Genomic DNA, 12,910 nt, shown 5'->3' with positions numbered 1-12,910 from the left:
CCCTCCAGTCCGTTCTCGTTTCCAGAATCTGCCTGCCTATAAAGCACGCTGTGTTTCGACAAGTGCTTTGTGAAAAAACATGTTATTTTTTTTAAATCAATACTTTAACAAACTCTTTCATGAAAGCTCTACTCAGTCCATTAAAAACAAATGTGTGCTTGGGACCCTGAGCTTGCACGCATACTGTACCTGTGTTCAGATTATGGTTCAATAACTCGGCCTGTAGGGGTTGCGAGTGTGCGGTGGCCAAGGAGAGGGGGGAGGGTTGACTTTCCAGCCCAGTTGAACAATTCACATCTGCACCGCAGAAAATCAGGCTCAGCGTCTCCAGTACATCGCTGCACTGCACATTTATACAAAGAGCCTGGAGAAAAGGGGAGAGCAACAGACAAGGAGACACACGAGTAAACGCTCGTGTACAAAAATAACAGGCGGAAACAACTGTGTACCGTTTCTTGGCAACAACTTCTGGCTTTATAGTGCAAGTATTGAACTGAAATTCATTTTACCTCCAAATGCAGACATATCATTTATTTGTTATAGACATATAAAAAGAACTGCATTGCTCAGAAAGTAGGAGACCAAAGAGGTTGGATCAACATTAACTATGACTTAACACAGTTAAACATGGACAACAATTAAAGCAAAGCAGGGAAGGAAATGAGGGTGTGAGGTGAAATTAAGACAAGGAAGGAAGGAAATATGGAGGACAGGATGAGAGCGTCGACTTGAGAAGCATTTAGGTAATAAAGAAAAAGGAGTTGCTTTTGTTCTTTTTAAGAAAGAAATCTACAATACAAGACTAATGAAAAAAGTAACAAAAGGGTTTTAATACTGTGATCCTGCTGCAGCTGAAAAGGTTTGAATCATGTTGTTTGAAGTTCTTTCAGTTTTCAGAATGAAGTGAACTTCTGCACACCAAACAAACTGCGTGTTTGTCTGTCAGGGTATGTGGGCTTTAAAACCTGCACGGCCTTTTGCCCAAGAACCCTCATGCTTTACTGTCAACACTGCTCCACTCCTCCTTCCAAATAGATTTAAAAACCATTAAAGTATACTCTGTGTTTTTATTGAATAACAAACATTGCAGTGTCAAGAGCAATCTCCACTCATTTTATTTTGGGATTTACCGCAACTGTAGATTACTCTGGTTAAACTATATACAAAGTATTCTCAGGTGTCCTCGAGCCATTTTGGAATGATTAGATTATAAGTCCTAGCTTATGTATTTATCACTTTGTACTCTTTGTGCATGACTGCACAATTGTTTGCAGTCGTTTCCTCGTCACTGATATAACTTGAAGGAATCTTCAGTAATTTTATTACATCCTTGGATGTAATGGAAGCTGTGCAGCAAAAGGTTAAGCTGGAGACACAAAGGACTAGTGTCAAAAACCTGATCTGAATGGAAATCTAAAAACAAAACAGAATTTTTTTTAATTTTTTTTACAATATATTTTTGTAAGCTGAGCATTCTTGAATCTCATAGGAAGGCTCAGACTTTCGGGAGCCTGTTTAGCTCAGTGGGTAACTATATGACACATGGCTAAAGTGCAGCGGTCTGGGTTTGAGTCTGACCTGCGGCCCTGTGCTGCGTGTCCTCGCTTTCTCTCTCTCTCATCTGGTTTTTCTGTCTGTCTTCGCTGCTCTACTGTCAAATAAAGACTAAATATGCCCAAAAACTAATCTTTAGAAGAAAAAAAAATGTCTGCTTTGCAATGTAGGCATACGTACCGCTGCGGCAACCCTAAAATCTACACGCACCCTGATATTACACGTCTCATTTAACCCCCGACAACACCACCAAGGACAGAACTATCGTGACAGGTCCAGATGTCTTTACCTGCAGTAGGGAACTTTCCTGGCAGTGATCACACAAACATTTTTAACGTGCTAACAAAGAAGCTTTTGTGTCATATTTCTGTTGCCATTATCTCTCCTTATTAATAGCTCATGAGCGATGACTGATGTGCCATTACTGGCAAACCAGCGAAGGAATTTAAAACTCAGGCAGGTGGAATGCAGCACAAGTTGAGAAAGACGTAATCAGCATTGTGCTAACTCGCTGGAACGATGATGAATATAACTGGTGTTCACTCATATAAATAAGTTCCACAGCACTTCTTTAGACTATAAACAACAAACAAACTAACCCTGAGCACAAGGAAAGAAGAAGAGAGAATACACACCCAGGCATGTCTGTCTTCAGTTAAACGCAATAAGCTCTTTTGGGTCTGACTGAGAAATTCCCCAGTGCACACACACACAGACAGAGCCCCTCCTCTATTTAAGCACTATTGAGCTTACGCACACACGCACACAAACAAACAAGGCAATTAGCAAAGATTAGAATTGCAAAAGATACACCCACACAAACCCAAAAAACACAAAGACAAACTGCCAAAGCACCGATGAGTTGAGAGAATTTAAAACATCAAGAATTATAAATGGGGTTGTTTGCCAGAGTGACAGCACTTCCCATTCCCAAAGCCACAGATCCTGAGACATTACGCAGTCTGGCTTTGTTTCAGTCCAATGAGTCGGAGTGCAGCTGCAGACCGGGTCAAGCACTGAAAGATTTGGCAAACAAAATTCAGGGCGCTCTAAAGAGCTGCTTAAAATATCACTAGTAATTTTTTTGTCCAGGGTGAGGCCCAAAATCAGTAAAACAGGCTGTATTTTTCCTTAAAAATCCATCCATGATCTGGTTTTCATGCCCAAGTAGATGAAGTTTTTGGTCTTTAAATCTTTAAAAAGATTTAAGGCAACTTGAAAATGTTATAAAACTATACACAACAAATAAAAAGATGGGTGTAACCTGCTCTTTATCACTGATGGCAACCAAATTATTCCACTTTTGGTCAACAACATCAAAATGACCACGCTGTTTAGCTGTACCGGCCTGCAATGAAGATGCCACTGCAGCCCAACAAACACAGTCATCCGAACTCTTGTTTGACCACAAGCACAAAGCAGTTCACAGACAATACTCTGCCATCAACAAATAAGTGTGTTATGCTCTGTGCCGATATATTTGCATGTGTATGTGTGCATGTGTGCGGTCCGTACACAACAATGCAGAGAATAGAGGAAAAAATCAGTGCTCTGCTTCATCCCATGTGGACATACATGTGGACACCTACGCTGTGCAAAGAGCCAGTGTACAGTAATATGACAACAGCCTTTTCTTCTGTCCAGGAAAATTGAACCTATCAGAATGAAGTACAATGAGGAAATGGGCTGTTTGAGTGTTAAGAAACCTCACCCTTCAACATCTGCTGCCGATGAAACAGGCAGTAATGTAATAACGCACACAGAGAGAAGGGAATTCAAGAATCTTGCAGAATTTCCCAAGAGAGACAGAGGCAGAGAGATTTTTATCTGGGCGTGTCAAAAAAAAAAAAAAAAAAAGCCAACAAAAAAAAAAACAAAAACATAGGCCTCCATCTGGCCTCTGCATTTGTATGGGGCTGAACTGGAGGAAAAGAAAGATGAGGGAGGGAAAGGAAGAAAGAGAAATATTGTGAAAAGAAGATAAAAGCATTTCAGTCAGCCACATTAATCAGAGACAGATTGTTTTTGGCTAGAAACTCAACCTATGTACAGACAGTGATACTAACACTGCAGGCTTTGCTGTGTAGACTTTAGCACAAAATACCCCAAACTACACCCACACTTACAGATGTGAATGTACGTGCATATATTAAATCCAGATGAGAAAGAGCTATTCCCATATGTTCCATCATTACCTCACCGTGTGTAGCTTAAAGAGAGAGGGAGATGGTCAGGGAGGTGAAAATCCAGACAGAAAAAGGAGGGCAGAGAAAAAAAATGATTTGAAGGAAAAATCATTTTCCTTCAGAGTTCCAGACAAAAAAAAAAAGGAGGGAGGGGGAAAAAAAAAGCACTGCAAAATAAACAAGAAAGGAGATCACATGTTGAGCCAATCTCCCTGTAGAAATCGAAAGGATTTATAACCTGAAATCCTAAAGTGTGAATGAGGACATGATGGGAATGGTCGGAAAACAGAAGAATTAAATAGGAAGAATGAGCAAAAGCAGAAAATAAAAGGAGAAGGTAAGCGATGAAGAGCTCTTCTTATAAGGAATCCAATTACAAAACTTTAAAAGCATAAAAAACAAGGCCGTAAAGAGATTTTTAATCCTGTACCTTAGTTGTTAGTTTGCTATGATAAAATACCAACAACATGCTGATAGCCAACAGCACACAGTCAAGGAGACCTGGGAAAGGAGAGTGGCCGTCAACTTTTCAATAACCGATTGCTTTATTTTCTCAAATGTCACTAAAATAGCCACAAAGTTATGAAAAAAAGTTAAACTATGACAACTATCCCCAACTCAAACACAGAGGGACTATCAAACTGTCTGCATTAAACAACTCTATGTCACACTGTGCACTTCATTATGAAACGTCATCTATGCTGTGTCACTTCTTCCCTTTCAAGGAAACCACGAGCCAACAAAGCCTTTAATGTCAACCTAAAGGCCATAAAAAGCTTCAAACTGTTTAACAGGAAGATGGCAACGCCACAGAGGAAGAACAACTCATGGATGACTGTTACTTTATTCTTAACATGCAGGTGACTAACATTCAATAGAGGTCTTCTAAAAACAGATGCAGTTGTGCCTACAACTGCATCTGTTTTGTTTCTGTAAGAAGGAAATGCAGAGTATGGTTTTTCCAGGGAATAAGAAACCCAGTGTAAAACTGTGGTCACAGCTAGCGTTCACTACTTGATGCAACTGAGAAAAATTAGGAAGCCACAGTAACAACAGAGGAAGAACCAAAAGAGACAAAACAGGAGACGACGATCATGATTTACAGATGGAAACATACAAGCACACAAAAAGAAAGCAGTACAGACCAAATACAGAAAAGGCACACAACCATGCCCACGCAGGCAAATTCATGTGCATTTCAATGTGTTGCAGCTCACTCCAGAGGAAAAAAAAAAAAAACATACACACACAGACACACAATAGCTCTAATGTCTCACTAACACAGAGCTGCAGTGCTGCAGTCCCCATAGTGTCAACACAAAAATGTTTCCCACAGACACATTCAAGCACATGACTGCACACACATACTGTCAGAGATCTAAAATCCACTTCCACACATCGCTTTAAATGAACCACCACTGAAATGCAAGGTTGTGCTCTTTTTCTTAACAGAGCTAGCCTAAAAGGACTCAGAGAGCTGCAAAAACAAGGCATATTTTCACTACCCTGTCCTACAGCTCCCCTCTTATACATAGCCCAACCTGGAAGTTTTCAGTTCCCGTCAGTCAGTCCGCTATTTGAATGTCAGTTGACAAAGACAGCCCGGAAAAGTTGCAAATGTAAAAGTCTGAAGCTCATATCAAAAAGAAAATTATAAAAGATATAAACGACTTGCAAATAAGAAAAAAAGAGCAAGGAGTGAAGTGATCAAATTTCTTCAGCGGTCAGAGCCAAACAATGTGTAGGACAGGAGGAGAAGGAGGAGGAGGAAAACAGAGGGAGGGGTGGAATTACAGCACATTCCAGTTAAATCAGTAAGTAATGATGTCACATTAAGGAAAAAAGTAAAAACAAAGAAGAAAGCGAGCAAGAGAAGTGGGGTTAAAAAGCCAGGAGTAGATAAATGACCCTGAATTAGCTAAGGGTGCTGCTGCACTCAGAGTGTGCAAGCATGTTTTTGTCTTCATTTCGCACTCTTGCACACTTACATCACCTTTTTTGTCACCCACTTTTTTGTCACCAGCTGACACATGTGCAGAGTGTACAATTTCTGAAAGGCACACCCAAGCAGAAGCAATGCTCATCTGTATTTTTCTCATGAACAGGAAAAAACAAACAAACAAGTAGAGCAGCCATTTAAGTAATCACCTCTGAAATGGGGGTGGAGTGGTGTGTGTGTGTGGGTTTGTGGGAGAGGGGGGATGAAAGCTGTAGGAAAGTCCAACAGATCACGTCCTCTATAGGTCCCAAAGACCCAAGAGAGAGATAAGAAAAGAGCAGAAAATGGAGCCATCGGGGAGGAGGACAAGCAGCTGCTTTTAAAACAAAAACTAAACAACTTCCTTTATCTCATTCTGCACATCCCAAACACAGTGACTCACACTCACTCACACACACAAATGTAAAAGCTTAACAGCTTGAGGGGGGAAAACACATAGCTCACAGTCAGGTGCTAAATGTGACTCATTTACACACCAAGTTTATCTGTGCCCTGTACACATTGTTAGCAGTAACTGGGTTAAGCTCCTAAGAAGTGACCGAGCTGGGTCTGAAACACTCAGTCATTAATCACACATGATGGAGCCCAGTATAAAAGCTATGGCCATTCCATGGCCACTCACATTTCCTGATTCTAAACAATACTAACCATATTAATGTGTCATCTTCAAGCAAAGCGTCGCCCACCACAAGTACACAAAGACACCGCGGTTGTCACATTTAAAAGAGTCGTTGCTAAGAGTCGGTTCTGGGACCTTGCAGAGTTGCAAGTTTGAAAAAAATGACTCAGAAGCAGGGATTTCACAGGGTTTAGTCCTGAACCTGCATTAATCAGTCTTTAATTCTTCAACTCTAAAATTGAGGTTTGCAAAATTACTTCAAGTGATAGAGCGTGTTTCACAAGTTTAATCAGTTTTTTTAGTCTATAAACCCAACTTGCACTCCATTGCAGCTGCAGTGCGATCAAACAAAGTCCCACAAATGCCTTAAAAACAAGAAAAGTGTCAAATGTTGTAAGACTGGATCAACCAGCTGCAGAAGCATACTGGCTGCTTTACTGTAAGTATCTAAGTGTTAAATAACACTTTCGCCACAGTCACAGGATCTTACCATGTATTTACACAAAGGAACGTGCTTATTTTTATGCTCTTTCTATTGGCTTCAAAGGAAATTCTGCATCTTATTTTAAGTTACTGCTCAAAACAAGAACTCTGAACAGAATCATCAACTTCGAGGTGCAAACCAAGGATGTCAAACTCATTATACACAAAGGCAGCCCACTTTAATCTTAAGGGGTAAAGATCAAAGTAAAACTATATGATAAATCTGTATTGCCCAGACTATCCAGTACTTATAAAATATGAAGTTTGCATTAATGAAAATGTCCTTATAGTGAAAATACAGAAACTTCCCTGTCGTTTAATTATGTTAGTTAATTACTTTGATCCGTATGAAGGAATCAATCAGCAGGATAAGTTGAAAAACTTGTTTTACAACTACAGTTAAAAAAAATCAAAATCGATGCATACCTTCATACTTTTAGTGGGCGGATTTGAGTATTTACTTGGCCAACTCTGTCCCCCAGGCCTTATATTTGACAAACCTAGGAGGCACTTTTGCATGCTTTTGCATATGCCAAAACTGTTAATATATTTTTTCCACTCACCAATTAACCCCAGTATAATATAACAAGAAATGCAATTTTTCTTCACAGTACCAGTCCAAATAAACTGCATGTAGAGAATGCTGAGGCACCAATCTGACGAAGACAACAAAAACATTCCTGCTGCACTGAAGATTCCCACTAGCCCCCATATTTCTTAAACAGACATTAGGAACAAATGGGATCATTTTGTAATGCTGGCTGCCTGCCAAGCTAAGCAATTAGAGAACCAAGGGCTTGGAAGGAGGGGTGACCAAAAAGAAGATCCTGTGTGGAGATAGGAGAAACTTCCAGAAAGGCAGCTGTCAGTGCAGTAGTTTTTCCTCAATGAAAGGCATACAAAAACCTGCATGGGATTCAGGAAAAAAAAAAAAAAAAAAAACAACCTCAAGGATCCTGATACTGTGAGAAACGAGATTCTCTAGCATGATAACAGCAGTCAGGTCTGAAGGAAACAAGACACTATTCAATACTATCCCAGCCAGGAAGTGTGGTGGTGGCAGCATCATGCTGTGGGGGGATTTTTTTTAAGCAGGGACAGGATGACTCATCTGGGCTTATGAACACCGAATGATGCTAAGTACACAGATGACCTAATGAAGGCAATAATGCACCAGGGGAGCATCTCAGACTAGTATGAAGGTTCATCTACCAACAGGATAATGGGAAAACTGATCCTGAAGTCGTGAGCCGGCTGTTTGTGACATTCAAGGCTCCGGTTGCCTAGGTAACCCTCTAGTGACTTTATTATCAGGTCATATGTTAATCAACAGTATTCTTCAGTCTGGTACTTTCAATCACACAGAAACAGGAAAAGTTTATTTAGGGCCCCGCCCACTACTCATAGCAAGCGGTTATTTCCCTCATGGAAAGATTACGGAAAGTCATTCACTCTCTCTGGTTTCCGGTTGGCACCTCGCTTCCAATGTGGACACATTTTAAGGCCCCATCCGCACACTCAGCTATTCGCTTGTCACTCATCACTTTACACTTTGCAGCTGCTCACTAGCAGAAATTTCTGGCAATGCAGTGCGCAGATTCAGAATTAAACACAACGGTATCACAAGCAAACTGTGACTTTGACTTACGTGATTGAGCTCCCTCTGGTTTCCATACAGAGCGTGGTACCTCCTGTATTTGCCCTGGCGATATTTGTTGCTGATGAAGCGTCTTCTCTCTTCGCTGCAGCTCGAAGGCGACAGAGCTTCACTTGGTGGGACATTAGCTGCCCAAAAACTGTTAGCCCGCTCGTTGCCTATCACCAGGAATAACTGCGACAAGGGCAGGGTGAACAGGAAAATAAATAAATAAATAAAAAATGAAGAGAAGTACTTCCACACTTATTCTATTTTTCTTCTGTAGCACTTACTAGATCAGATTACTGACACTTCTGACCTGGAGGTTTATAAAACAATATAATGAAACCCACACAAAACCACCGGTAACTACTGCCTCGGAAACTTCCACAGAGATGAAACTAAAACTAAGCTGTCTCAGCTCCAAAATGATTAATTGCAGAAACATTATATTTGAACATACTAGTTAATTAATCTTAAGACTTTAAATATTTAAAGAAACTGGACATAAATCCTTGTCTTTGGAGTCTGTTCTAATTTTTATATCAAAAACGTCTCAACAATTAATTAGAGAGAGAATTTCTATTTGTACCTGAATAAGCTCTTCTGTCCAAACTTTCTTATCCATCTTCAGACTTCGAACTTTTGAAATGCTAGGGCCTAGTCCTCTGTGCTCCCCTGGAATAACACACATACACATATTAAAGCCAAGTTCAATCTTGACCATATTATAAGCTCTGTACGGACAACCAAATAACTCTTTACAAACAGACAAAAAACAAACAACAAGTGCAGTGAAATGATTGATTTTTTTATATTTCAAGGCAAAAATCACTGCTGACCAAAGAGAACACGCAGGCTACAACTAGTCATTAGGTTTAGGAGGTAATTACTTTCACACAGGGCCAGGTAGCGTCACCTAAAAACAGCATTGTGTTTTAGCAAAGGGTCAAATACATTTTCACAGCACTGTACAATTACTGCCCTGTGGTTTTATGCCTCTGCCAAACAGCACAACCAACCAACCACACACTGATATCAATGTGTGTCCAGGCTTATTTCACCTTAGTAGAAAAAGACTTTATTTACTAGAAAAATCTATTAAGTGTCTGCATACTAAAAAAATAGAGGTGCAACAAAATCGGAGGTGACCACAGAGAAGCTACAAGTCCTAAAGTACGGCTGCCTCACACTGATTATCAGAAGCACACATAATTCGGCCAAGAGTTTAAAGGTGGGTAGTAGAAGTGGGTGACATAGCCTGACATTTATATCATGATTCTTTAAATTATAATATTAATATTTCCTGTGATAAAAAACAAAAAAAAAACATGCCCTTTAATAATGGCCCAAAAAAGTATTTTTTAGGAAATGATATGAGTGAAAAACAGAAGTGAGCTCTGACCACTAACATCTAAATAGTCCCTGAGAACAACTGAACATTTGTCCTAAACTGGAGTGTTTTCCTAAAGAACTTCCTGAAATATCACATCTATGACAACTGATGGCCACGACAAAACAAAGTCACAATGCCTCTTGTGCTGGAAGCCACATGTTAATTCTGATACTCAGCAACTAAAAGTCAAAATGCTGCTAAACACAAAGTATTCACACTGACAGCCCAAAGCACCGCACAAAAACAAAATCAGAACACACAAACCTGCGCATTGTTTGCACACCACCACACACAAATTGATGGCGGCCCACTCCGGCTTCGGTGCTTCACAGTCGGCGCACAGACTGTTGCTAGACTCCGCCCAGATCCGCTCAGCCACCTCGCTGTTAGACAATGCCTCACCTATCGCGTCTCGCATAGCATTCACCCACTGCTCTCTCATCTGCTCTGACTCTGCGATGAAGCTGCGGAGAGAGGCAAGCATATGGACGAGTGTTAACGCTGACATGAAGGTGAGAAATGACGCTTAGATCGCTGTTGTTACGCTAAATATACTCAAGACCTGGAAACCACATAAACTCACAGAGGCAGACAAGCTTCCTCTTTTCACCCTGTCTGCTGCATGCTCAGTTTATCTTCCCTTAAATTAGTAATACATATAAATATACTTTACAGAAATAAATTGAGTAATTATTTCCTGCCCTGAAATATTTCTGGATGTTACATGGGAACAAAAGCACAAAACCACAGATACAGTACTTTAAATACAGTAAAAACACTAAATACGGTACTTTAAAATACAAATCATAACATTAGCTTAACAATTTAAATAAAAAGTTGAATCATGAATTTCAGAATAATTCAGTATCAGCTGTATTAGTATACAACTAAATAAATTGAGTTAAATCAACAAAAATACAGATAACTGCCATTTATTTGGGTTTTGGAAATGTAATGGAAAATCTGAGCACTGGCAAAGAATTACATTTTTGTCCAGATCTGAATCATTGTCTTTTCTTATTACTAATTTCTTTCATTTACATTGCTGATGTAGACATAATGAGAGAGAAAAAAACTCCTCCTTTTATTTTTAAACATTTCTAAATCTTCAACCTTTCTTATTATTACCAGGTCTGAATGAAAATGACTCTTTCACATATGTTTACAGTCAAGAGACTCAGAGCCAGTACACTAGTCCACAGAAACACACATTTCCCCATCCTGTCATGCTGAGACCCTGCACTACAGGCGCAGGCTGTGAACTGTCAGCCAAAAGACCACACACCACATGCACTCATGCACAAACATATCCCCTGCACTTCTTCGCACAAAAACACGCACACACACAGTCACACAAATGACTTTTCACATTCTTGAAAGACGACCAGCTGAGGATTGAGGGACTGTGGGAGAGTTCTCACTAAAACAATATGACCTTGTAACCCAGCAACTCAACTGAAGAGCAACTCAGATGCTGATAATGAGGAATGATCATCGTCTCTAAACTGTCTAATTAGCATATCCCACAGTTGATCTCACATAAACAGTTTTATATAAATATTATATTATATATTTATATAAACCCAACTACTTAATTACTGCAATAAGAGGTGTGATAGTCACACAAACATGGGAAAGGTGTGAGAGCAGATTTCATTTCTGTGTGCATGCAATACCTAAATATGCGATAAGGTGTGGTGAGATCAAAGCTTCGACGATCTGAGACCTTAATGTTTCCTACATTCATCTCAATAGACGTGATACCCAATCCAATACGATAGTCCTGTAAGAAATGGAAGATAAAATGTAAATTACACTGTTCCAACAAATCAAAAAAACAAAAACAAACAAAAAAAACCAAAAAAAAAACCATTTCTTATAATTCTAACAATCATTAAAGTAAAGAAAACAAAATGCAATTATCTTAAGTACAAATCTGTACACACAGCTGCACCCAGAGTTCTTACATCAATATTTTTGTAGAGGAAAACTTTATCTGAGGCAACAACTGTGTAAAGTTTGGAGCGTAACCCTTTTAGCTCCAAGTAGCCCTGATAGTCTGGGGCTAAAGGTGAGCCGGGGTTCATGACAGTGTGCCTTTGGCGCCCACTGGTGCAATCCTGCAGTACAGTCACCCATTCATTTCGTTCAGCTGCAATGAGAGCGCATAGGCATGTCAGATCAGACATGAACGTAGTAAAATCGGCACCCACAAATATATATATGAACTGAGTTAACTGCATATTTTGAGACATGGGAAATAACTGTCTGTACAAGTGTAAGCACATATATAGCTGGGTGAACAGACATACCTTCACTTTCAGCCCTAAAGATGAAGGTTCGATTGTTTGTAACAACTTCAAACTTCAGCTCCCCCACAGTGGTCACATTAGTGATGAAAGCTGTTGAGATGATCCCCTTAGAATACACGTCCTACAACACAAGATAGCACAACACACACTCAGCATCTCAGATTAGTGCTGCAGCTATCGATTACTTTAATGATCAGTTATTTCATCAATTAATCAAGCGATCAGTGAATTAAAAGCAATTTAAAATTAACCACTCATTGGTTTCAATATTAATTGCATTGTTTTAGGTCATTTAAATGCATATAACTTCATTGTATTTACGTACCATTAAAAGTCATATTTATTAAACAAAACATTTTCATAAATGAAAAAAAAACCCCACAAACAACTAAAAACAAGTACATTGGTGTCAAATAACATAAGATATACATGCACACTAAACTAAGGTATAAAAAAAGATGCCTTTGCTAAGCATTTGTGGAGGTTTCTCTGACATTAAGAGGAGTGTATCTATTTAATGTGTGCGCATGTGTGACCCTTTAAAAGAGTTTGTGGTGGCTGTCACACAAAAGCGAGGACATCAACATTCTCAGAACTGAGGCTTGCCCTTTGCTTTGATGTAACGTTTCCTGCTGCAGAAGACAGATGCTCTGATGGTGCACAATAAATAATTAACGTTAATAATAATGTCAAACTTAACAGCATTGACACAATTTTAATTACAG

General features: G+C 39.5%; 1 protein-coding gene across 2 annotated transcripts in view; it reads right to left on the bottom strand.

The window, feature by feature from the left end:
• Positions 1–12,910, bottom strand: part of arap1 (ArfGAP with RhoGAP domain, ankyrin repeat and PH domain 1) — a 60,329-nt gene that overhangs the window by 20,923 nt on the left and 26,496 nt on the right. For both annotated transcript variants that reach the window (XM_085479400.1, XM_085479399.1), the window contains exons 8-14: positions 12,186–12,306; positions 11,841–12,025; positions 11,550–11,656; positions 10,138–10,337; positions 9,070–9,155; positions 8,490–8,672; positions 190–364 (exon numbers count right to left, since the gene is read on the bottom strand). In XM_085479400.1, the coding sequence (XP_085335526.1) occupies positions 190–364; positions 8,490–8,672; positions 9,070–9,155; positions 10,138–10,337; positions 11,550–11,656; positions 11,841–12,025; positions 12,186–12,306 (1,057 nt within the window). The remainder of the gene's footprint in view (positions 1–189; positions 365–8,489; positions 8,673–9,069; positions 9,156–10,137; positions 10,338–11,549; positions 11,657–11,840; positions 12,026–12,185; positions 12,307–12,910) is intronic.

This window comes from Copadichromis virginalis, linkage group LG14 (genome assembly GCF_057382275.1).
Source record: "Copadichromis virginalis isolate Kocher_CV1m ecotype Utaka linkage group LG14, C_Virginalis_male_GT1.1, whole genome shotgun sequence".
NCBI classification, from domain to species: Eukaryota; Metazoa; Chordata; class Actinopteri; order Cichliformes; family Cichlidae; genus Copadichromis; species Copadichromis virginalis.
Note: the sequence above shows the minus strand (reverse complement) of the source record. Positions and strands in the feature narration are given on the sequence as shown.